General features: G+C 42.5%; 1 protein-coding gene across 2 annotated transcripts in view; it reads left to right on the plus strand.

Annotated features, from left to right (window-relative positions):
• p3h2 (prolyl 3-hydroxylase 2) overlaps positions 1-25,017 on the plus strand; it is a 37,009-nt gene extending 11,992 nt beyond the window's left edge. The window contains exons 2-15 of one of the 2 annotated variants that reach the window (XM_017039729.2): positions 13,998-14,150; positions 14,242-14,431; positions 17,148-17,279; positions 18,955-19,082; positions 20,439-20,528; positions 21,148-21,185; positions 21,402-21,535; positions 21,618-21,745; positions 21,962-22,057; positions 22,417-22,567; positions 22,718-22,835; positions 22,936-23,011; positions 23,175-23,315; positions 23,781-25,017. In XM_017039729.2, the coding sequence (XP_016895218.1) occupies positions 13,998-14,150; positions 14,242-14,431; positions 17,148-17,279; positions 18,955-19,082; positions 20,439-20,528; positions 21,148-21,185; positions 21,402-21,535; positions 21,618-21,745; positions 21,962-22,057; positions 22,417-22,567; positions 22,718-22,835; positions 22,936-23,011; positions 23,175-23,315; positions 23,781-23,873 (1,668 nt within the window). In that variant the 3' untranslated portion in view covers positions 23,874-25,017. The remainder of the gene's footprint in view (positions 1-13,997; positions 14,151-14,241; positions 14,432-17,147; positions 17,280-18,954; positions 19,083-20,438; positions 20,529-21,147; positions 21,186-21,401; positions 21,536-21,617; positions 21,746-21,961; positions 22,058-22,416; positions 22,568-22,717; positions 22,836-22,935; positions 23,012-23,174; positions 23,316-23,780) is intronic. The other variant, XM_008329798.3, reaches the window with a different exon arrangement.
• Positions 25,018-25,946: the final 929 nt, after the last annotated feature.

A 25,946-nucleotide genomic window follows, 5' to 3' on the forward strand; every position in this document is an offset into this window, starting at 1 on the left:
AAAGTTTGGGCTGAAACTTGTCACTCCCTGCCTTGTAATTTAGGAATTCTGTTTGTAAATGATCCCTATTTTGTAAACGTATCATTGTGACGTTATGTCATAATAATCTGATTCTTATTGTGTGCTCCCGGCCTCGTCAGGTGAGTGTGATTTTTCCGATGACGTGATTGTGAAGCTGAGGTTTTATGAGGCCCGGTGTCATTACTCCATTCCTTCATTCTGTTTCCAGCTGTTTCTCCTCCTCACACAGACACACATCATATATCACAGCTATTCCTGGTGCCGTTTCCCACTAACACAAAAGAGTTGTCAATGGAATATGTTGCTGCGTGGACTCTGGCCGTTGGCTAATGAAGTTAATGGAAACAGCAGTTGCGGCCGGAGGCTGCGTGGTTGGATGTTATGTCACGTCTTTGTCCCAGATGAACGGGGGCCGGGAGACATGAGAGGTTTGAGTCTCTGTGGCTCAGTCTGAAGCAGCTGTGACCAGGGAAGAAATTAAATCACTCCTATTTTTATTTGACACACACACACACGCTGGTTTATGGGGATCTTTTTAATTGTTATAAGTCTATTCATCATGTCTAAAAAGCTACAACTCTTGAAGTTTTTCTCTTTTATTTGGCCATTTAGGAAATACTATTTTTTGTAACTGACCAAAACCTCAAAAATGGTTTTGGTCAGTTACAAAACAAAAGGTTTGTATAAGAAATGTTAGAATGAGCCTTTTAGTAGTTGAACCAATGAAATAAGAGGAAAGTCATTTTTCTAAGCTAGCAACATGGCTAATACTTAGCCTAAAAGCTACTAAGAGTCCAACAAAAAAGAGCTGTGTCATGGCCCACTTTGAAACACACATTTCTTTCTCTTTTTATTGTTTGTTTTCATCGTTTTTTTATGGCAGTGACAGAGAAATAACAGTTTTTTTAGTAGCGGTTATTTTTCCTCCAGGAAACTTTGGTCAGGAGATCTGCTTGTGTTGTTTCCCCCTCAGTTTGCAGGGGATTTCCTCAGCTCCCCCTCAGGACATCCTGTTATCTGAGTTGTGACTCAGTGGAAAGATCTCAGTCCAATGACTCGACTTTTTACTTCCTTTAAGTTTTTATTTTTCCCTTTGATTGATGAGGGCTGTTTACTCAATCATCACTGTGTGAAAAACTTCCTGTTTCATTGGACGACAGGCCGAATTATTAATAATTAAGAGCATGTTAGTGGAACTAGAGAGACATGTTGTAAATCAGTCAGTGTGTCCTGTAGCTGAAGCATGTGTGAGTGGGTTGACTCTGGTCTGGACAAGAGGAAACTGTGTTAAAGTATTAGAACAGCTCGATGTCCTGGGGGTTTTTTCTTGAAGATAAAAAAAAAAAAGATCTTGAGTTCTGAACCAGCAGATCAGATGTGTGTGTGTAGTGAATCACTGGACGACCTCTGCTCATCACTGAGACCCCAGACTCTCCCTGTGTAGACCCACTTCAGTCCTGTGATCTCCTGATAGGAACCTCAAGGTCTTTACAATCAAAGGACGTGACGTGTTTGAAGTCCAGGTTTGATCAAATTGGAACTTCCACAAAGGGAAGTTCTCCCAGAAAATGAACTTTGATCTTGTTCTTTCTGCTTTGAGAAAACAACTTCCTTTGTACCCAGTGACTACGTAGGACTCTAACCCACAACCCCTGACTACTTAGAGACAATAAAAGCAGAGGGAAAAGTCTCAGTGTTGAGCAGACCACTGTAGAACAGACCACGAAGATCGTTTTGTAGTTTTTTACTGTTTTCTTTTCTTGAGAAAATTCCTGAATTTTCTGTCTTTAATTAGAAAGGATACACAAACGGAGCTGAGCCTTTAAATCACCTGTCCCGTCTGATCCCAGGCTGTTGAAACCTGTCCCGTGTGATTGATCTTGTTTTTCCCCTCAAAGCGAAGCTCAGCACTGAACCACTCTGACCTCTGAGTTAATTGTACATTTCTCTTTTTACCTCTGGCCAATTTAATTAAACATTCTGACATAAGTTTGGTCCAGTCGCCAGTGTTTCACAAAGGACTTCTCTGATGAGTGTTTGTCAGTACTGCGTGCTGAGACGTAGAGGAAATCTGAACTGTTGACTATCGTTGCCCGAGGGCCTCCTTTTTATCCACGTGGGCGGCGTGAACTCTGGCCTCCAGGGCCTGTACTTTGTCCAACTGTGAGTGTGTCATTCTCTTCATCCTCCTGGAAACAGTCTCATCAACACTTCTCAACCGGAGTAGATGCAGTGAAACGTCTGATACAAGAACGTCATTAACACCACAGGAGTTATTATAAAGTTAGTTTAGCTGAGGCTGAAGCATCGCAGAGATGAGTGTGAAGAGTTTGGCTGCTGAGTGGACGTGGGTCCCAGAGGTTCCTGACTCACCGTCTGACTTTGGTCCAAGTTTAGATTCAGACATTTTCCTCTCTCTTCATATCCTGTTCTCACTCAGACTCAGTGATCTCACTGTTGATGATGATCACCAGTATCTGTTATCTGTTCAGATGTTAGGGATGAGTCCACCTCCGCTCCGTTCACACTGAGTTTGTACAAATGTCACTCTCTCCCAAGTGGATTTTTATTTCCTCCTTGAACGACTCTTGTTTATTTATCTCTGGTGTCTGCTGTAACTTGGTGCTTTTATTTTCTAATATTTATCTCGAGAGTGTGTTTAAGACAGTGTTAAAGTGAAGGATCTGCAGGATATTTATTGAACTTCTTAACATTTTAGATTTTTATTTGAGAACTGAGCCAGACTTCTCTTTGTAGCCAAAAAAAAAAACAAAACTGTATTCCTCCGACGTTACTAGATGATTCTGTTAGTGTTTGTTATCATCAGGAGCCCCAGACCACCATCCAAAATATAGATATTATTACTGATCTTACTGACTTATTACTGGACTTATTACAGGTGTGAAACATATAGATTTACCTGCTGCTTTTGTCCTACTTTAGAATGTCGATTTGTCCTGATTAATTGTGATGAATCTGCTGCTACATTTTAGATTTTAGATTTTCGTTCCAGTTTCTAAGACCTCACGCAGGTGTGTTTTATCAGCAGCAGAGGCATTGGTAAAAACACAGGCAGGTGTTAGTGGGATTCTGCTGGACTCAGCAGCAGACCTGTATCAAGAACCCGTGTTTAATTCCTGACCTTCTGTGTGTCTGCCTTCGCCAAAACATTTTCTCACAGTAGTTGATCAACCTGCGGCCCAGAGCTGACGATCTCTCACCAACAAACATATCAAAACACTCGGCAGACTTTTCAAAACTGCAGACATCCAGAGGCTTCTCTGTAAACACTTCAAGTACCAGCTGGCAACGTCTGCTGCCAAAGTCACAGCCCTGAAAATAAGTTTGTAACTGGAGCGGAGGGTGTCCAAGCTGCAGGAGTCAGAAAAAAAAAAACCAACCCCAGCTCTACGTACAACAGCCAGTGTTGGGTCTCTGTGTCTCTGCCTCTGCTGCAGAAGAGGAGAATTCAGGGGGAGTTCAACTCTGGCATCCGTGACCTTTTTCCAAAAGTACAGAGTTATGGATGTTTATTCTGTGGATTAAACCACAGAGTCTGTCAACTGTCAACAGGTGAGGTTGTCTCATCGTGGTGTGGACGTGCAGATCAACACATTTACACTGTTGGATGTTCTTCAGTCACCGTGTTCACTGATGCATGACCTTAATCCAGATTATTCCCTGGATATTCTTCTGGACCAAGTCGATGAGTCAGTGGACTAGGTCTAAAAAAGCTGAGGTTCTTATTAATAACTGAACTGACTTTTCCAAAGAATATTTGGGTCGTGATGATGGCCAAGTCCTGCAACATCAACAACAACAACAGCAACAACAACAACAACGACGACGACGACAGGAGACACATTTAGGAAATGAGAATTGAAGAAAACAGTTCTTGTCTCCCACAGTGCAGTCCTGTGATAACAGCCTCAGGTCCTGTGATATTATGGGATGTTAGTGTATTAATATCAAATAACCAAACCCTGTTGAGTTAAATATCACGACATTATAGCATTATTTCTGTCGTGTTGAACTTTTCTGATTTTTCTTTTTTATTATTGTTATATTTAGAGGAGCTCCAGGCTCACACTGATGATCTGATGATCTGATGAAGAGGTTGAGTCAACGGTGAAGAATGTATTTACAGACACACGTCACACAGACAGGTGGGTCTCAGTGTGTGGCCAGGCGGCCATTGATACGAGAGGGAAAATATTGTAAACACAGTTACAAAAAGACATACACACAGATTATAAACAAACTCCCCACATCTGGGCCCCCCCCCCCCATCCGCCTCACCCCCCCAACCCTGGTCCCTCACCCTGTGTTTTACCAGCTGTCACTTCTAGCCTGGACATGGCTTCTGTGGTCCTAATCATCTGGACACCAACGTCTACGCTTTCTTTAATTTGGAGATGATTGAAAACCAAATGCACAGACCTGGACGTGGTCGGTTTCCATCAGCGCTCCTGGTTCGACTCTTGCACCTCAACAACCTCTGGTCCCAAACCACAGAGAGAAGAGAGCAAAGAGGGGGCGCCCTTTCAACAAAGGACAATGGAGAGCAGGAGTGGAAACAGCTTTTCATATAGAAAGGACGGAAATCTTTTCTGGAACTGGTGGAGAAACCAGATGGAGGATATTATGGTCTGGACGGAGTCTTTGATTGTGTGAGAGATCGGCACAGCTTCAGCTCGGTGTGAGTTTGATCGTAGCACAGCGCCCCCTGGTTCATTCATGATGTAAAACCTCTGCCCAGTTACTGGACAGTCACGTTACCTACAACACAACCTCTTTATCAAAGATAGAGGTCACTGTTGAGTCCCACGTGTTCTGATTACATTTCTAATACATCTCCACAAAAACACAACACTGAAGATCATCAACAGTAGAAGAAGATTCAGACGTTGTTTTAATGATGATAAAAAGTTACATCACAGCAGTAACTTCTTTTGTCTTGGTCCAAACCTCATCCTCTTCATCGAGGTCAAAGACAATGTCTTGTTTTCTGGACCTCCAACTGAGGGACAACACTGAGAGACTTAGTTTGACATGTCTCTGAACTGTGTCACCTGAGCTCCACTGTGTCACCATCAGTGCTGTAGAATGTGAAGTATGCTTGTCATGACGACGTCTCATCACTTGATCATCTCAGTCTGTGTGACCTCTGACCTCTGTTCAGGCGCCCCTGGTGGGTCACATCAAAGAAAGACAACAGGAGGAAACAATTTAGGGTTGGAGAGGTTTAATGGACGGACAAGGAGGACAGGAACAGTTAACCAACGTGTTTATCCCAATGGTAAGAACTGACCAAAACAAATAACATTTTTCAAATTTTTCACATGAAAAGAAAATGCAACACAAACTGGTCATTTGGGTTTTTGTTTTTTTGTTTTTTTTTTTACCGAGGTGGAAAACATCTGCTCATAGTTTGTCAGATTTCGGGCCAGTTTGGCCTAAATTCCAGTCAGCATGCTGTGTGTCCAGAATGCTAGATTTGTGCAACGTGACAGCGGCAACAGGATCAAACTGTGTGTATGAATGAGTGCAGAGGTCTGAAGAGGCCCACGAGGAGAATTAACCCTTTGGTTCCTGTTCTGCTGCAACATTTTTTAACTGCTTTTTCAAGTCAAGAAATTGTGTAATATAATGAATGTTTCAACCTGTAAAGATAGATGTTAAAAAAATCAATTCCTCATAAAATAGTCAACACTCCTAGGGGTGAAAATTAAAAAAATGACCCTTTCTTGCTGTAGCCACCCTCCGACACACACTCGCAGGTTTCCAGTGTCCAGTCGTAGTCCAGGCGTGTGTCTGCGCTGCGTCGCCCCCTGACACAGCGGCGTGGTGAGCGTTTTTAACTGTGCCCCAGAGGGAAGTGGTGACGGGTTGAGAAAGAGTCTGAAATGAGGTTCGTGCAGCTTACGCTGTCACTTCCACTGAATATTTATTTGTCTGCTATTTCATCACATTATGTACAAAGTGTATTTTGACAGTTTAAACACACTTGGAATAAATCAGAAGTATCGCTGCGTTGAACGTGTGCTGCTGCTGCTGCCAACATCTCAGAGTGGGTGAGGAGTTAGACGTGGGAGTTGTGCACATTCATGTCACACTTTCGTAGATCCACAGTCATGGTCCCAGACTGTCAGTGCAGACGGTTTGTTTCTAGGTTTACGTTCTAGACTGACCCTGTCTTTACGACTCAGCCTCATATTTGTGAAGGTGACTCTGGTCTGAATGGTTAGGTTGAGGTTTCTCCTGGACCTCCTGCAATTTTCTCAGATTTCTGAAGGGCGAAAGAGACGTTAGATTTCATCTGTAATTAAAGTGTAAAGTTAGAGTAGGTCAGCTGATGAGGGTTTTCACTTCACGGCTGGTGTATGCGCGGCGTCGCCCCCTGACTCAGCGGCGTCGTGAACTGCGCCCAGAGGGAAGTGGTGACGGGTTGAGAAAGAGTCTGAAATGAGGTTCGTGCAGCTTACGCTGTCACTTCCACTGAATATTTATTTGTCTGCTATTTCATCACATTATGTACAAAGTGTATTTTGACAGTTTAAACACACTTGGAATAAATCAGAATTATCGCTGCGTCGAACGTGTGCTGCTGCTGCTGCCAACATCTCAGAGTGGGTGAGGAGTTAGACGTGGGAGTTGTGCACATTCATGTCACACTTTCGTAGATCCACAGTCATGGTCCCAGACTGTCAGTGCAGACGGTTTGTTTCTAGGTTTACGTTCTAGACTGACCCTGTCTTTACGACTCAGCCTCATATTTGTGAAGGTGACTCTGGTCTGAATGGTTAGGTTGAGGTTTCTCCTGGACCTCCTGCAATTTTCTCAGATTTCTGAAGGGCAAAAGAGACGTTAGATTTCATCTGTAATTAAAGTGTAAAGTTAGAGTAGGTCAGCTGATGAGGGTTTTCACTTCACCTAATGAGTTACAATCAGTGTGAGGAAAAAAAAAGTTAACTGCTGCTTCGACAGTCGAGAAAGACGGGCTAAATATAACCATGTGTAGAAAAATGAAAAGTCGTCTCTTCAGTGTTTACACAAAACAAAACATTAATGTGACAGAATTATTGGGCTGCTATTTTAGATGAGTCAATACAGGACAAAGACGTCTTCAAACTAATAACCTGTATCAGCATCACAGCTTTATGTCTAAAACTGAACCAACAGTGAGGTCATATTTTGATCTCCACACAGAACCTCGTTGTTCGGTGTGTAGGTTTACTTTACGGTCCGTTGGAAGTGTTACAGGAACGTTTAAACACAGCCGGCCCAGTTTCCCAGATGCTGAAGTCATGTTTATGGACGCCTCCTCTCCTGGTGCTTATTGAAGCCTTTGGGCCTGGATGTAGTTTCAGCTCCTCCACCACCTGCTGCTTTAGGTGGAGGCCCAGAGAGTGTGAGCTTCTCTCCGTGAGGTGAACCCTAAATCACGCGGCCTGTACCGTTTAGCTGCGTCTAACTGAGGTCTGCCTCGAGGGTTCAGTGGGTGGAGACTTGTTTGATGGTTTGAGTATGTGATGAAATGATGAACAGGACTGTGTTGCCATCACTTCTTTGACTTCCTAGAATCAGATGAATCCATTACCTCATCAGTTGGTGAGGCGGAGTCATGTTTGACTCTTGACAGACTCCTCCAGGCAGCGTCGACCTTAAAGACCCCTGTCCAGAGGAAGAAGGATGATGTTCCTGTCCTGACAGCTGACTGACTCGGTCTCATTAACATTTTTCACTAACGAGGGAAGAGACTCTTGAGTTGAATGTCCTCTGGGGGAAAAACCCTGAATCTGTAAACTTTAACGTAGCTGACGGCCTCCGACTGTTAGAGTGTGATTCATCGGCATTAACTTAACATTAGGGACTGAAGGAATGTTGTGTTATATGACACACACACATATGTTTGTCAGATAATTTATCCTGTGTTATCTGAAACACAAAATACAAAAAAAAAAAAAGCTGAACAGCTTCTAGAACTTTTAAAAGTTCTGTTGTGTTCCTTGTTGTTCCTTGAAGAAAATGATCAAACTCAGTGGTAAATCTGTGCCAAATCACGTTGTGGACCACAGCTGTTGGTCCTAATGAGGGAAAAAGACAAAAAGAAAAAACGAATGTTGGTGTTTATGATCTTGGTGTCGGTTTAAAAAAAGTAAAAAATTCAGCACAGATTTAGGTTTTTCCATATGAACCCTCAGAGAAATTGGTTCACATTTAAGGAAAAAAAACCAAACAGCGTTGGCTGCGTCCATGTGAGGTCTCCGACACGTGAGCTCAGCTCTGCTTTAATACGAGGCTGAACTGGAGGTAAAGAACCAGAGACAAACACAACTGTCAGACACCTCCTCGGTCTGTGCGACCACGGCGTGTTTTTCCAGTCTAGAAAAAGGAGTCTTTATGTGAATGGAAACTGTTGGAGTGTGGGATCAGAGAGAAGTCCTAAAATAAGACGGAGCGACCGAGCACGCCTGTTTTTAGACGTTTCGGAGAGAAAAGTGTGTGTGTTTGAGGTAGGGGAGAATGTGAGAGAGGTGTTGGAGGAGGAGACAGAGGGGGAGAAAGACATTAGGGCTGATTTTTTCCACCCCGTCTGAGCTACTTAAAATGAACACACCTTGTGTTATTTGAGGTTTCGACACAAAGCCGGCCCTGTCTGTCCTAAAACTGCCCAGGAAGCGAGATCAGACATGAGAAAGGGTGTGATGCTTGACTAAGGCTACGGTAGCTGGGGGGGCAGGGGGGTGTCGGGTGACTGCAGGAAACCTTAGAAGGGTAAGACTGTGTAGTCTGGCTGTGTTGACTCCCAGTCAGCCCAACTGGACTGTCAGTGGAGATGGAGAGGCTAATGGAAGAAGTCGTTTGTCTCTCCAGCCGAATGATGTCAGCCGCGGGGCAAACACCGCTGCACAAACAGCCACATCCAGTCACGCTCCCTGATACAGTTCAGCTCAAAATGGTTGTGAACTGTGTTTTCTTAACTAATAGATTCTGGATGGTGAGGTTCTGTTCCACGTTCAGGACTCCCAGTGAGTTCAGGCCACTGCGGTCAACCATGTTTCCCAAATCTGAGCGAGCCGTTTAAAAACACTCACGAGTCACGGCCTGCTCCTGTGCACAGTGGCATTATTATTCTGCCTCTGCTTTTTCATTTAACTCTCTGCCAGGGGGGTTGAGAAAAGCTGAAAGATGGAAGCCGGGGGAATTAAAGAAAATGAGGGTCAACTTTTCCCATCTGGTCAAGTCTTGTGTGATCTCACAGGGGTAATTGAAGAGGCTTTTCAGCAGTGAGGCTTTTAAAGCATTCCTTTAACATGACCTTAGTGAAGGTAGACGCTGTGGTCCACTGTGGGGCAGGAAGAGACAGAAAGAAGCCACTGTGTGGAGCCGTGGGCAGGAGAGGCACAGATGAGCTGAGTGTGTTAGCTGTACTTCATGTAATCTTCTCTGATTGGCTGCTTGGTTCCTGAGAAGCAGGAAGTGGAGTTACCAGCAGAGCAGAAACCAACCGGGTTTGGTTCAATGACTTCAGAATGTTGAGACACTACAGTGAAGACACCGTGTAGCCGTGTTTTTATAGTCAGTGCGAAGGTCGTGTCAGTTCAACAGAGGTAGAGAATCGACTGATGTCGAGGTTCATTTGTCGATGCCATGACGCGGTGTTGTCTCGTTAGCACCTCGTAAACTCTACGTCAGGGCGCTGACACACAGATGGGTGTGTTTTCATCATCAGTCAGATCCCACTTCTTTCCTGATTTGTTTTCCAGACATCCAGGAATTCCTGTAGTTCTGTGAATCATCAGTAAGAAAACTCACTTAGAAACAACCGGGCTGAACGGAAGTGGCTCCTTCGCTTCACGGGGCGGTAATCGACCATTTGGAGAGAATTTCCAACCGTGAGCTTCTGTAGCCAGGCACCGGTGCCAACAGTTCCCCTCAGAGGAGCTCCTACAGCAAGTGCTGGCTCTGAACAGAAGGCTCTGTTTAATCAAGTCCAAGGGTTAATGCAGGTTTTTTTTTTTTAAAGAAACCTAATCTGACGGTATGCAATTTGTTAAAGACTTTTAAGTACTAACAAATGGCCATTTCTGTAGCCAACCAGACGTCTTTGCCAAAGTGCCAGTGTTTTCTCAACCTTGAAACTCATCAATTAAACGGTCCTCACTGGTGTAAATCATAAAGACCTTTTGGAAAAGAAAAACTTCTGAGGAAAAGAAAAACTACTGAGACTTCCAAAAAAATCACTCCTGGAATTCTACAGTATACGTGTTATTTATGTGAGCCGGACACCATGTGGTTTAAAGTTAAAGTCTCCCATAGTGTAGCAGTAACCATGCCTGCCTTACACACAGAAAGGTCCTAGGTTCAAGCCCCAGAGGAACCACATATTGAATAGCTCCTCCCATGTGGCGGACTGTGTGGGTTGGAAAGATTCAGACTGTGAACTTCCTGTCGCTTCATTTAACTGACCCAGTAGATACTAGGTATAACCACTAGGTGAACCTAGCATCTACCACTAACTAAATTAAAGTTAAAAAATTAAAGGAAACTTCTCAGAAACATTTTTTAAAACATTCATTTAAAACAGATCCTTGTCTTCTTTTCCAAATCAGAACAAAGTGTTTAATCCCAGGGTTGCTTCTTTGTATAAAAGTCAATGTCTTGTCTTCACAGTTAACTTCCAAACATCTTCAGGCCTAAAGAAACTCTTACAAACAGCTTGTTTCACACTGCGGTTGCCAGGTCTGACCACTTGTTGCCAGCTCTCCAGTTATTTTTGGTGGGAGAAGTTCTGCCTCCAACAAGACTGTGTTACCCCAGCCGGCCTGTATGTGGCACCGAGGAACACGCACGTTGTCACAGCATCCTCTCTTCACCTGTGGCTCCAGTCCAGGCTCATTAACATACCTGTGAATCACAGAGGAGAGCGAGAGCAGAAAGGCACGCAGATGTCATTGAGTTTGGCACCGCTCGGCGCCCACATCAAGAAGGCTTGGCACGGAGGTCCAGCGGCTCTGACACAGGTTGCACCTCAGTCTGGGGCTCAGACTGAGGAGCGCTTGTGTTCATCTGTACAGGTGCTCCTGTGAAATTTATGTCAGAGGAAAAAGATTTTTGGTACAAGATGTGAATATCTGAATGTTCTCAAACAGAGAAAGAAACACATCGTTCACTGGGGGGGTGAGCGGGGGGGGGGCGGTTCATCCCTTTGAAAATATGTTTTTAAAGCATTTTGGATCATTTTAAGGGGAATTTTATCACACGTCTCTATCCATTCAACCCTGAAGAGTGATATTTTTGACAGATTTTTGTAGAGCAAACGAGGGAGTGGCTGCTGCGCTGATCTGTTCCAGCCTGGCATCGAGTGAAGTGTTCTGTTCTCAGCCTGGCTGTTGATGCTGCTCTGGACCTGGTGTCGGTGTCAACTGTTATTGTCAGTTTTTTTTTTTAAGTCATAAATTGAATATTTTTGGACAACAATCATGTGAATCATATTCTGGTCTAGGTTTGAAGAGCTGAGCTTCATATGGGCTTTTATTGCTGCTGTTGATGTTATTAATAGTTGAGAACCGGGGCCTGAGGCTGCCCACAAACAAACACTGTGTAACGTACATTTAAAGACTTTCCTGAGAAAATATTTACTGTTGTCATATTTGCCCCTAGAAGGACGAGTATTCACTGGTTTCCACTACCATCTGTGTATTTTTACCCAGTTCAGTTTAGTGGCTACATCAGTCTTTTTATTTGTTGTCAACTGGTTTTTACGTCTTGTGGTGAAACTATAAATAATATTTGCAGACAAATCCTTTTACAGGAAGATTAGATCTTCAACAGCAGCAACAACCAGAACTAAAAACTACGAGGCAGCAGTTTTTAGTTTTCAGTAGCAGAGTGGTTCTACGTGCCCTGAACAAACAGGATATTTTCATCTGGTCCACAACACGTCAACAAGTCCCTGATGTGTCAGGCGACCACATCCAGGTTGTGCTTTCATCATCCATAGACAATAGACCAGGCCCAAGCTCAACACAGCTGTGTGTGGGTTTGGTGTGTGTGCCCCCCCACCCTCCACCCCCTCCTTCCCCCAGATGACCCTGTGGGCTGAGCCAGGCTGTCCTTCAGAGACTGGTGGCAGCAGCCAGGGCCGGGGGAGGAAAAAGAGGAGGAGGAGGAGGAAGATGAGATTATCTCTTATTCCTGGCCTCCTCAGTCTCTATGATCTTTGCTGTTTTGTCTGAAATCCAGAATCCGAACATAATGCACTAAAAAACAAAAACAATATGAGCTCAAGGAAAAGTCTGACATGTGACATCATGAAAAACGCAGCAGGTTTGTTTTTCCTGACGACACTCTGCTGCCCCTGTTGACACGGCGCTGAGAACCTGCTGATTCATGTGGCCGTTCACCCCCAGCACGCATTATTTTAATGAATAAACCATGGATATGAAAGTCACTCTCTTACCTCAGATTATGTTCACATTTATTTTCAAGTTTTTTTCTCACAAAAGTCAAGGTTTAGCTAATCTCCTGCAGTTTCTGACACATTTACTGCTTTTTTAGTTTTAAATTATTAAGATAACTCCATAATCCACCAGTTAGCAAATGTGATCATTATTAGTTGAACTCTGTTGCCATAGTTTTTTTCCGAGGGAGAGAAAACAATGACATAACGTGTTGGTTAAATGAAATATATCTGCTGGGATTTCTTAGAAAAACCACATCTGTCTCTATTAATTCTCTTTATCTCCCAGTCGTCTGTGGGTTCTTACACGCTGTGTTCCATTAATCATCAATCATTTCAAAAAAGAAAATAATTACCAAGTGAAGCCGAGTGAGTCTGCCTCTCCTCAGATGGTGGTTTGGTTGTTGTGGGTGTGTCACGTGGGCTGTGAAGCTGCCAGGTGACCCGACCTTTCCTGCCTGTTCAGCTACCACATGAAAGAATTCTGCTTTTGTCTGACGAGGGAGTTGTTCTTTGGAAAGAAGTGGTTTGTTTTTGAGCAGATCTGTTTATCTGGTGAGACATTGTGCTGACACGAAATAATTGGCCCGTCTCGTCAAAAACACTGGGTGCCTTGTTTGGGTGTGAACCAATGCCATCACTGGGTCTCCTTTCAAATGAATCTAATAGAAGAATTCAATATATAAAGACCGTGTTTGTTGATCTTTCCCAGCACATGTGAATCACCACTGAGAGAAGTCAGTGGTTTAGACGTGAGCCAGATACAGTACTGGCCAAAATGACCATTTCATCATCGGAGTTTTTACCATCACATCTGCTGGAAACATGATGTAATCACATCATCACATCCATTTTGTAATCCTTAACCATCTTCTCTTTCTAACTCACAGTGGTACAGTGGTACAGTGGTACAGTGGTACAGTGGTACAGTGAGCTGGAGTCGCTTCATGTCGAGGCTTGAGTCTGATTAGAATCTTATCTGAATAGAACCAGGCAGGTTCTCACACTGTGGAACGTTTTAAGGGATATTAAAAAAAACAGCATTTTTCAGACGACAACAGACATTTAAGGTCTTGTATTCTTTCTTTGTTTGTTCTTATTCACAAGAGTTGTGTTGTGTGTATGTTCAAAGATGTTGGTTTATCTGACGTACAGGGCAGTTTGTTGTGGTTTCCAACAGTGTCAGAAACACTGAGTGTGGAGTTCAGAGAGGAAGATGGACATACATTAAAATACTGTCTTTGTGTCAGTGGAGAAGTGTGAGGAACATGTCTTTCCTTTGCAAATACTGTCTCTAAACTGAAGTACATTCTCAGTTTGTTTTAAGGTAAAAGATTGGTTCTAATCTGATCTCTGTCCGTGATCTCTGTCTGTGATCTCTGTCTGTGATCCCTGTCCGTGATCTCTGTCTGTGATCTCTGTCCGTGATCTCTGTCTGTGATCTCTGTCCGTGATCTCTGTCTGTGATCTCTGTCCGTAATCTCTGTCCGTGATCTCTGTCTCCCTTTAGTTGAAGCAGCCTGAAAAGGCAGCAGCAGCAGCTCACACCTATTTCCAGGCCAATCCAGAACATGTAGAAATGGGTCCAAACCTGGAACAGTACAGAGACCAGCAGGACGTCCAGGAGGTCCACTTTGTCGACCAGGAGGCTCGACCACACCAGGTCGGACGGACATTTTTTATTTCTTGCATCATGTGACCAGAGGCTTTGCTAAGTGCTAATGTTAGCCGCTCCGTCTTCTCTCCCCGTGCAGCACTCATTCACAGAAGCAGTGAAGCTGTATGACGTCGGTGACTACGAGGGCGCCATCGTTCTGTTCGAGGAGGCGCTGGTGGAGTACTACACAGCTGACGTGGAGTGTCGGGCCCTCTGTCAAGGACCACAGAAGTTTGAGGGCCACGACCATGTCCAGTACCGTTACAGTCTTCATGAACTCATATCAGGTAAGTCGTCCAGTCATCTTAGTCTGAGAAACAGAACAGTTCTATTAGACAGATGTAGTCGGCCCACATGTGGTGTTTATAACTGTATAACAACATATAGACTTTAAAAGGAACCAAATGGACCTCAACTGTATAACAACATATAGACTTTAAATGGAACCAAATGGACCTGAAGCTGGATTCAGTTTCTGCTACTTTGATTATTTATATACATTCTTCAGTTGGTTTATTGAATCATCTGTTCCTGGTTGGTGTTCTGCCCTCTCTGTGTTTACCATGGAGGGGCAGTATATGACAAACTGCCACCACTCATGTCTGTATGACAGCTGCTGTTCATTTGAAAAGGCCATAGATTTACGGTAACCATGTGACCCAAACAGGAATTCAAACGCCCGTGTTGCGCCACTTTCAAAGCTCCAACAGGATGTTTATGTCACCACACGACACACAGGCCTCTGACAGTGTTTTCATGAATCCTGTCAGCAGTTGTTTTAGGCTGTTTGTATTTAGAAGACAAGACAAATGAGAAGAAAGAATTAGATCTGCTTGGAGCGAACCCAAAACTCTATGTTTAATTTAAATTTTTCGTAATGAAGATGCTCAAATATGAAAAGATTTATGTATTTGGCTGTTGATAACTGCTAAAGAATATCTTCCTTTTTCTCGTTAATCACAGTTGTGTGTTAACTGTTACCAAGCCGCTCCTTGTCCTGTGATTTATAACCAAGTCCTGACTTCATTTTCTGGTAATTACACGGCGTAAATAAAGGCCTCACTTTCAAAGCTTTGCACTCATACTTTTGCAGTTTTCTTGCGGCTCTACAAACTGGGGCGGGGGCTGATTGCATGTTATGGTTGGCCAGTGGGTCGGGTCCCAGCACACTCTCTTACACACACACCAAATTACAGGGGAGAGCGTTGATAAACAAAGTCACAATCTCTGACAACACTTTCTGGAAGCTTCTCTCTCAGTGGGATCTGACCTGATGTCCTTCATCCCTGCTCCTGATCTGAATACGTTTGATGACGTTACATGCAGAAGCAGCCTGCACGTTAATAATTACCAGGGAGTCGAGACCTGGCCACACAGACGGTGTCATGTTTGAGGCTTTATTTACGTCGTTGGACGTCGAGAAATCAGGACTGAGCCAAAGGTGCACCTGCAGTCCAACACTATCAGACTGTCTGTTTGAACATCACACAGACACTGGTGTGTGAGGATCTTCAACATGTCCACTACGTCTTCCTTCTTCTGCCACATGGTGATAGTACACATCATATAACATAAAGTTTGAAAGTTTAACAAAACGACTCATTTGGACGTCAGTGAACTCCTGTGGATCCTCACGTTTGGATTTGGACGCAATCGCTTTAATGAAATGACGCTAACAACAGTTAGCAGCTAACAACAGTTAGCAGCTAAAAACAGTTAGTGTGCTGTGAAGGTTCACTCTTCCACAGTAAAACTGTTCTCAGTACAGTACAGTACAGTACAGTACAGTAGTTTTGGTCTGGAAATCCTTTTCGACTGGTGTCAGGTCCTTCTCTTTCTGCAGCTTGGCGGCGGCGTTGGCGTTGGCGGTCAGCAGTAGCTGCAGAAACACTGCTGACCATGTTTTTTTTTAACATAAAATAGAAACACTGCTGACCATGTTTTTTTTATGGAACGGTTTTTTTTATTTTACTTTGCAAAACATACATTTTGCAAAGTAAAATAAATAGACTGTGAAATACTTTTGGCTTAATTTGTGTTTTCCTTGCTGTCAAGGAGGTCTGTTCTGTAGCAACACCACAGTGGAGGCAGGTTGCTGTTTGTTTGTGTTAAAATGTGTTCACGCATTTTAACACAACTTCAGTGTCTGCTGCTCCACGGCTGGAGAAAAAAAAAGAAGTAAACTGGCCTGAACTCGACTGAGGAGAAGAGTTCCTGCAGCTGCTCCAGAGTGACCTCACTGTACATACATGCTCATAACACAAGCATGCTGTCGTCCTCGCCTCCTGGGGGGGGGAGGTCGACCTAAGGAAATGATGTGCAGCGCCTCCATTTATCACCACACAACGAGCAACAAAGACATGAAAGCTGTTGTCAGGAAGAGAAAGGCGCTGGTTTTATAGATTTAACAACATGAAGAAATCCTCTGAAGTCTGGGAAGAAGAGAACTGCAGTTCAGTCTGAACTCTGTCTCCAGCCTCGGCTTGACTGACAGGCTGCACTTTGTGTGGCAAAAACAGTACCTCTCCAACCCAGCAGGTGGCGAGTCGCTCCATCTCTGATTGTCTGGTTCTGGCAGCTGCCAGAGATGAGGCAGCGTGTTGTGTTAGTGTTCAGACAGTTGTTTTACTCTGCGAGGCTCCAGATAAACACATGATAAACAGTTTGTGTTTTGTTGAAGCCTGCGCTCCATCATCAGCTGTTGTAGCATTAACTACAGGAAATGCTAACAATTAATTATCATCTGCAGCTGTTTTTGTCTGTGAGAGTGTAAGCCAGTGTCTGTTACAGCATGAGCTCACATCACATGATGATCTGAGCAGAGTTAATGACTGTAGGCATGAAATCGTTGTACAATAAGAAGTTGGCTAATACTGGTTCCATCTGGAAATAACATGAACGTGTACATCTTCAGAGATCCAGCCTAGTTGGTAGCATGTGTGCAGACGCAGGCTTGAGCAGCTCGGCGTTCTAACCCCTGACTGTGAGTCCGTTTTCTTTCAGATCACTTCACTCAGGTGCTGCACTGTGAACACGAGTGTGTCCGAGATCTGGCCACTCGTCCGGGCCGCCTCTCCACCATGGAGAACTACCTGCCGCTTCACTACGATTACCTTCAGTTTGCCTACTTCCAGGGTAAGTTGAAGAGGTTTGTTGATGCTTTCTGTTAATCTGCCCGTCTATTGATGATGTCATTATTAGTGACACAGCCCTTTCATAGCCATGTGACAGGCTACAGTACCTGCCGATCACTACTAAAACAACAGTCGGATCAACTTTAGAAAAGTGTCTTCTTCTTCTTCTTCTTCTTCTTGTTCTTGTTCTTCTTGTTCTTGTTCTTCTGCTTCTTCTTCTTCTTCTTCTTCTTCCTCTTCTTCTTCTTCTTCTTCTTCTTCCTCTTCTTCTTCTTCTTCTTCTTCTTGTTCTTGTTCTTCTTGTTCTTGTTCTTCTGCTTCTTCTTCTTCTTCTTGTTCTGCTTGTTCTTCTTGTTCTTCTTGTTCTACTTGTTCTTCTTCTTCTTCTTCTTCTTCTTCCTCTTCTTCTTCTTCTTCTTCTTCTTCCTCTTCCTCTTCCTCTTCCTCTTCCTCTTCCTCTTCTTCAGGATTCAGGTTGACGTGTGACAGTTTCATGAAAAGTCATTTCAGGTGAGAGCGTCTGGAATGGTTAAAAGTCCAGTTAGGGAAGGACGGTGCTGAGTAACGATGACATCATAGTTAATGACCTGTGAACATGTGGCTGTGATGGGAAAAAAAAATGGTTCAACAGATCTGTGGAGGAAACCTGGAGCGACTTAGAATTCCTAACAGCTGATTATCGTGTGTGTGTGTGTGTGTGTTAAACGTCCAGACACAAGCGCTAGAGTTTGTTTTTGTTTTAGTTACACACATTTAACAAAATACTGAAATTATTTATATTATATATTATAATATTATACCATAGAGTATAGGTTTAAAAACATCATTAAACTAATGAATCAGAAACAATTCAAAAAATATACAAAAAAAGAAAGAAATGAAAAATATATATCTTTGTCTCTATATATATGTTATAAACTGTAAAAACCTAAAGGACAAATTGTGACACAGATTAGTCAGTATGAATGTAATTCTATAGCTTTACCTTAAAGACAACCCTCTGTTCTTTAAATGATGTTTAGATTCTTAACTGTCTGGACTTTTATTGTGTCGTCAGCTGCTCACAGATCCTGCTGTGTTTTACACCTGAACAACTTTTCACACGCACACGACAGTCGTGTTCACGCCGCGACGTGTGTCATATTTGTTTGTGTCTCACTTCATCAGTGTGTGTGTGTGTGTGTGTGTTTGTTATAAAGCAGTGTTTGCTCCGCTGGGGTAATGACTGTGGAATGTCAGCTGTAATAGATTTACACGTTACTTCAGCTGGTGGGGGGCAAAAAGAAAAGGTCGAGTCAACGCTGAAAATGAAGAGAAATGAAGGAATGCAGGAAATTAAAACATAGATGTGGAAGGAAACTCTTCATCGTTCAGCAGCAGGGTTTAGTCTGTGTGTGTGTGTGTGTGTGTGTGTGTGTGTGTGTTTTAACAAAGTTTTTACCTTTTTTATTTGCATTTTATTTTTATTTATCTTTGTCGTTTCATGCCTTCGTGAGATAAAGTTAATGAGGTCAAGTCTCAGTATGACATGTCATATTAGGTCAGGAACAATGTCATGTCCTGTGAGTTAATTAAAGGTTCAGTTCATAAATATTAGCTTCAGGAAAAGGCCTCAAATGTTTGGAATCAAACGAAGGCATTTTATTAGAAAAACATTTTTCCACTCTGATTTGCAGTGGACATGCTGCAGGAGGCGCTAGAGTGTGCACTGACGTACCTTCTGTTCCACAAAGAAGAAGAGTTCATGACAGACAATGTGGATTACTACAGAGAGGTGCTGGGACGTGACGGCAGTCCACGGGAGGTAAGAAATATGTGGTGAATTAGTCTTCAACGGTTGGTTCCCGGCCCCTGGGCAGTTCGTGGAATTAGACAATTCAGTTCATGTTTAGAGTCAAGAACTACAGTAGATCCATACCATAATAGAACAGTTTAATATGTTAGTATGTGTTTATGATGTAACAGAAATGAACAAGTCTTTACTGATTTTTGTTTTAACATTTAGAATAAAAACAAACATGTTGATTTGAATGTAAATGATTAATATCTAACTGACAGACACTGACGTTGTTGTTTATAAATGACCCCCACACCCCCCACTCTGTATGAATATATGAACATCTGTGTATTATATCAATGTGTTGAAATTCTGTGCAGTTTTGTCTAAAGGACAGTTTTCAACAGTATTCACAGTAGGGGGTCTCTGCGCCGCCTCCCCGTCAGTTTGGGGTCTGCAGCCTGAAGACTCCTGGTCCCAGGGACTAAAGCCTCATAAACAACTGAAAAGGAATTCAAAATCTATTGCTGCTGTCAGTGTGAAGTCTTTGAGATGAGAATGAACTGAAAATAGTGACAATAATTCAAAGAAATATTTAACATATTATCACTTTGCTGTTGAAGTGGTTGGGCTTCACAGATGAAGAATTAAAGTGAGGATGTGGAGACGGGAGGCAGCGATGCTGTTTCTGTATGTCTTGGATGAACTTGCTGTTCACCACTTGGCAGGAGTTTCCTCTCTAAGTTTTCTTTTCACTCCCGTTCCATCCAGCTGGACGTTTTGAGGCAGTTCTGCCCCCCGGCGTGTTTACAACAACTCATTTTTTTTTTTTCTTCCTTCCTTCCTCCCTGTGGTTCATAACGCTGCACAGGTTAGGGTCGTGTCCCGGTGAGGCTTTTATAAAAGCAGATATGTGATGACATCAGCCACTTCAGCACTGATTAGGTCGTCTTTAACTCTGATGAAAAAGTCAACTGATGCCTCGTTGAAGGTCTCAATTACTCAATGGTTTTTCCTAGAAAGCCTGGGAGTCATTACAGTGTGTGAGGCTCCCACGTCCCTGCAGTGAGTCAGTGAATCACTGAGTCAGTGAATCAGTGAATCAGTGATTCAGTGAGTCCAATGCTGACTGTCTTTAGTGTTTGCTCATGGTCTACGTCTTGTAGCCTTCATCAGATTACAAACAGGATGTCAGTGCCGATCATTGAAGTACTGCATTTTCAGACTTGAGTGTAAATACGTGTCACTGGAATAGTAATAATAATTATAATTATATAGATTTATTTTTAAAAAAGAGACCACTAGGGATTTTTTTTTTTCAAGTGAGAACAGTTTTTATCGGTGTGTGTGTTTACATGTGTGTGTGTGTGTGTGTGTTCACAGAAAGCAGACTGGTACCTGCGCAGACACAAACAGGAGCAGCAGCTGCTGTTGGCGGGCAGTGAAGTCATGGGAGTGACCTATACTGAAGGGGTGAGTCCCAAAATGCAACTTACACCCAGTGTGAGAAATCCTGGACTTTATTTCGGAGCCGTCACTCACTGTTAAAGTGACACATGTCTCTAATGCAGAGCAGAACCTTTGGTTTTGGCCACCACTGCTGCTGATTCTCAGCAGGGTAACAGGTGTCTGGCAAAGATGGCCTGTTCGGCCCACACAGGTCAGCCTACTAAACAGTGACACCTACTGGTCACAATTCTATCTACGCAGCAAAGTGGAGAATCTGGTTTATTCAATCGTTCACACACAGTACAGTACCGGTCCAACAGCCCTGGATTTAAAAACTAAAAAATATTTCCTTCGACCTTCTTGATTTCCTAGCCCTGGATTTAAAAACTAAAAAAAAACAAAAAACTTCGACCTTCTTAAATTTCTCTACCAAGATTCTAAAAGTACTTAGAACATCTGCAACATGTTGTCTTTCTTGGCATCATCTTTGTCTTTGTTGACAGCTGTATTTGTGCACGTCATGCATGAATACCATTTACCTCAGTGGTCCCTGCAAAGCTGAGTTCATAAAGAAGAATACTAAGACTTTGTTAGTGTATGAAGTTAGGAGAGAAATAAAAATGTGTCTTTGTGTTTGCTGTAGAATTACTGGAGCAGCACAGGCGGAAGAAATGACACCAGGTAAGAAAAAGAAGTAAAATTCAAAGTATGCTCTTTAGGATTTAGCGCCATCAAGCGGTAAAGGTATTTAGACATGGTGTAAAAAAAATGTAGTAAAAAATTGTACATGCTGGCTTTCAGTTTGTCAATATAAAATGTGAAAACATGTGAATTAATTATTAATATTTTTGGTGCCTTACACTAAAAAAAGTCTTTCCTCGCCGTCTGCTCTCCCAGGATTCCCTCTGGCACAGATGGCTGGATGGAGTACGTTCCTATTTCAGACAAGCGGGACGTCAGTGTTGTTGTTCCGCAGAAAGTCAAAGAAGGTAAATCTCCCCGCTGGTCTGAGTGGGAGTCAGACTGGAAAGGTGAAGTCATTAGTGTTGGCCTGAATCTTCTCTGACTGCACTGATAGAGATAACATGTTTCTCTGCTCTGCCCTGTGTGCAGGCGGCCCCTTGTTGTACGACGGCGTGCAGCTGGTGCAGACCTCTGCAGACTTAAACGGGACACAGCGAGTGCTGCTGGATCACGTTATATCTGAGGATGAATGTGCAGAGCTCAGACAGCTGGCGCATGTGAGACTATTACTCAATAACAATAAAATATGAGGACTTTAAATCACTGCAACTGTCAGGGACAATAATAAATCTCACTCTGCATATTTTCCTTCTGCTTTTAATAGATGTGAAATTTTACATCCTGTAGAAGAAGCGATATTGTCTGAGCCTGTTCTGGGAGAAAGAGTTCAGTTTTGCCCATTGGTTCTTGAAGTGTTTTCTGCTGTGTCTCAGGTCGTTACCATGGGAGGAGACGGCTACAGGGGGAGGATGTCTCCACACACGCCCAATGAGAAATTTGAAGGAGCCACTGTGCTTAAAACCCTGCAGGTAAAACAACTGAACTTCTTTTACTGTATAAACTAATCTGTTACAGGATTCTACCTCTTTGTGAAGATCTCCACAAATGTATTTGAACGAAACAGTGTTTTATTCATGGGCTGGTTTCAGTCGTTTGTAACTGATCTGGAATGAATTATAAACCTTATTTTTACCAGTCAATACGACCGTGACGTGTCAATAAAACTCTTAATGTGTTAAATATTATATCCTGTCGGTACTACAGTACTGTTGAATTTCCTACAACAGAACTTCATCAGAGAAAACAAACACTTTTATAGTGTAATTACAACAAGCTGTTTTCTTGATTTACTATCACGAGCCTTTTTAATTTTGTTTTTCTTCCTCAGTACGGCTACGAAGGTAGAGTGCCGATGAAGAGCGCTCGTCTCTTCTATCACGTCAGCGAGCGAGCCAGACGCATCGTGGAGTCCTACTTCCTCCTCAACTCCACCCTGCACTTCTCCTACACACACCTCGTGTGCCGCACAGCCATCATAGGTCACTGACACAGACACACTGACACAGACAAAATACAATGCAATTTATTGGCAATTTTTTATGAAAAAAATACTATAAGGAAGCAGGGGGAGGGGACAAATTTGTTTTAAAATGTTAAGATAATTAAAATTTTTGCATCTTTTTTTGTAGGTCAACAAGATCACAGGAACGACCTGAGCCATCCCATCCACGCAGACAACTGTCTGCTGGACCCTGATGCCAATGAGTGTTGGAAGGAGCCTCCAGCGTACACCTACAGAGACTACAGGTACAGTGACAGTTTATCAGTGCTCATCAAATATAATCCCAGAGATTAATCTACTGCGAAACTGATCGCTGTCTATTTCTAACTCTTATTTTGTTTTCAGTGCACTGTTGTATCTGAACGGAGACTTTGAAGGTGGGGAGTTCATATTCACAGAAATGGATGCCAAAACAGTCACAGTAAGAACTTTTCTTCTCACATGAACACGGAACAATTCAGTGACGTTTACTGTACACTCACGGCAGTTTTTTAGTTTTTTATATTTTGGGAAAACACAATGCAATTCTTTGGCCGTGACTTCACCTCTGTCTGACTCCATCTCCGTGATTGAATCTTCTCCAGGCATCAGTGAAGCCCAGGTGTGGTAGATTGGTGGGGTTCTCCTCCGGAGGTGAGAACCCACACGGGGTAAAAGCCATCACCAGTGGGCAGAGGTGTGCTGTGGCTTTGTGGTTCACCCTGGATCCGCTCTACAGAGAACTGGTCAGTCATTTCTTCAACCCCAGGGCTTTAAGAACCGTGTTTATCAGGAGGATTCATCAACTTAACTGCAGAGTAAAAATTAAGACGGAAATGCTAACGAAATAACTTAAATTTCCACAGAATTTTAGTCTCAACACATAAATATAATACCAACAAATAAGAACAACTTTGTTTACTGAATTAGACTGCACTGTTTATTTAGAGTAACTGAATCTCAGTCTTCCAGACTAAACAGCTCTAAATAATTAAAGCCTCTCTTCATAAATCATAAACCTGGCAGCACAGGGAGAAAACTCTTCCTCTCTACATAAACAACTGGGTCTGTTTTTCCAAAACTGAATCCCAGTTGATCCCGGATTTGAGTGGTTTTAAAATATCAAGTTTACTCCAGTTCCTGTATCTTTTGTCTTGTGGTCCTCTGTGGTGATCAAATTTCCCTCTCTTCTTCACATTCGTCTTCTCCAGGAAAGACTCCAGGCAGACGAGGTGATCCAAGCACTGGACACGCAGCCTGTGTGGGGTCACGGCCTCAGCATAAACCCTAAAGATGAACTGTAGAGGCAGGAAAAAAAGTACCCTTAAATATATTCTACATAATTTAACTATTTATTGAATGACTTTGGATCAGAACAATTTTGTGTTTGTACTGTTTAAGGTGCAAGGTCAATAATAATATTATCAGTTTCGTGTCGTCATTTAATTCCTTTGTCTTCGCTCTGCATAAAAATACTTGAGTTGACCTGTAGAGAATTGACGTTTCTTCTCTGCAGGAGACTCGAGTTGAGACGACATGGGAAATATTTTGTCGTGATTTAGTTTTGACTGGTTTGCAGACTGCTGGTTTTGACTATGGCTCAAAACTGTAGTTTCCCTGAACTGTGAAGAAGACAATGAGAGGTTTGGTAGCTGTTTGTGTTCTTATTATGAACACTGACTGGTAAAACACTATGTACAGGTGTTAAAACGATATACTTCAGAAATAATATCAAATTGTTGTTAAGGGTACTGTTAAATACAAGTATATATTTTTCCTGTTCCAGTGATAATTGAAAAGTACACAGTGCACTGTTCTTTTTTTATTTGGGTGTTTAAATCTCCATTAGTACAGTAAAAAATAACAGATGTTTTTATTTTTGTTGAATATTTAATGCACTCTGTCCTCTGTGTGTCATGTCTGAAACTGAAAATGTCCCCTGCACTAGTTTAGCACACCCCCACATCCCCCTTCCTCCCCTTCCTCCTCCCACTCCTGCTCCCCCTGCTCCTCGTCCTCCTCCACTTCTCTGGCACACAGAGCAAAGTACAGGTTTACATGTTTTCTGACATTAAGACGTGTATTTGTGTATGTTATATGTTTAACGTTTTATTTATTTCTTGGTTTAATACACGGCTGCTGTTGTCGTCATTCAATATGAAAAAGTTAGTTTTTTCATAAAAGATGAAAAATCGTTCCTGTTTCAAGGAATAAATATTTGTCAGGTCTGCTATGTCTTTATATTTGTGTTGCTGTTACAGATAATAGACCGAGTCGTGCACTGTAAATCCAGTTTAAAGAAACACACAAAGGGTAGCATTTTTTTTCTTTTCCTTTTTTGTTTATTTTTCAAACCATAAACTGTCCTTTTGAATCACAGGTGAATTTTAAAATGCTCTGGTACAGAAAATATACGTGTCTGTAGATTAAAGAATTATATTCACCATCTATATTGTCAGGCATCTGTTATCATTTGCTCTTTGAAGGACGGAATCTGAAGGAAACACACCTTTACTCCAACATCGAGTATATTTCCCTTTTCTTGAAACATTTATTTATTTATTTTCTATACAGTATTTAACAGGAAATTCTTACAAAAATAATATATTTATGCCATACTCACTCTAGGTAACACAAATACTCTCTGATGACGGACATACAGAAGTCTAAGCTGCGGAGTGGATTCAAAGTAAAGAGTTTCAAAGTAAAGTGCAGCAGTTATGCAGTAGTTTGACATTGATACATAGATAATGTACTGATGTGTATACTGTATGTTTACACTGAGTGGGTAGTAACAATTTACTCCGTTACATTTACTTAAGTAAGTTTTTCCAAATAAAATACTTTTAGGAATAGTTTAAAATCACTATACTTTTTACTTTTACTTGAGTAGATTTATGAAGAGGAAACAGTACTCTTACTCCGCTACATTAGGCTGTACTGAGCTCGTTAGTCGTTACAGAGATACTCGATAAAACTTTAGCTATTTAGTATCCAGTTCTCTGTTATTCCATGATCAAGTATCTCTATTTTGTTTTGTCAGAGAGAGACTTCCGTCCAAGGCTCTACCACGTGACTGTGTTTAACCAATTACACGTACACGAGACTGCGCGGCAAGGACCCGCGCAGTCTTGTCACGTGACCACGCTCAAGCTCAGCGGCGGGACGGATTAGCTTAGCGGCTACTGCGGTCGATATTTGTTTTTGATAGCAAAATGGTAGAAACAATGCAGACGAAGACGAGGAGGAACAGCCCGGGACTCATGTTCAGTTTACAAACAGTGCGGAATAGCAGTTACATCAGTTTTGTCCCCCAAAACAAACGGATATTTCGGCATTCAACAACTCAACGTCTAACCTGAGGAAATATGTTGCGG

The sequence above is a fragment of the Cynoglossus semilaevis genome, chromosome 2, assembly GCF_000523025.1.
Source record: "Cynoglossus semilaevis isolate Cse_v1.0 chromosome 2, Cse_v1.0, whole genome shotgun sequence".
NCBI classification, from domain to species: Eukaryota; Metazoa; Chordata; class Actinopteri; order Pleuronectiformes; family Cynoglossidae; genus Cynoglossus; species Cynoglossus semilaevis.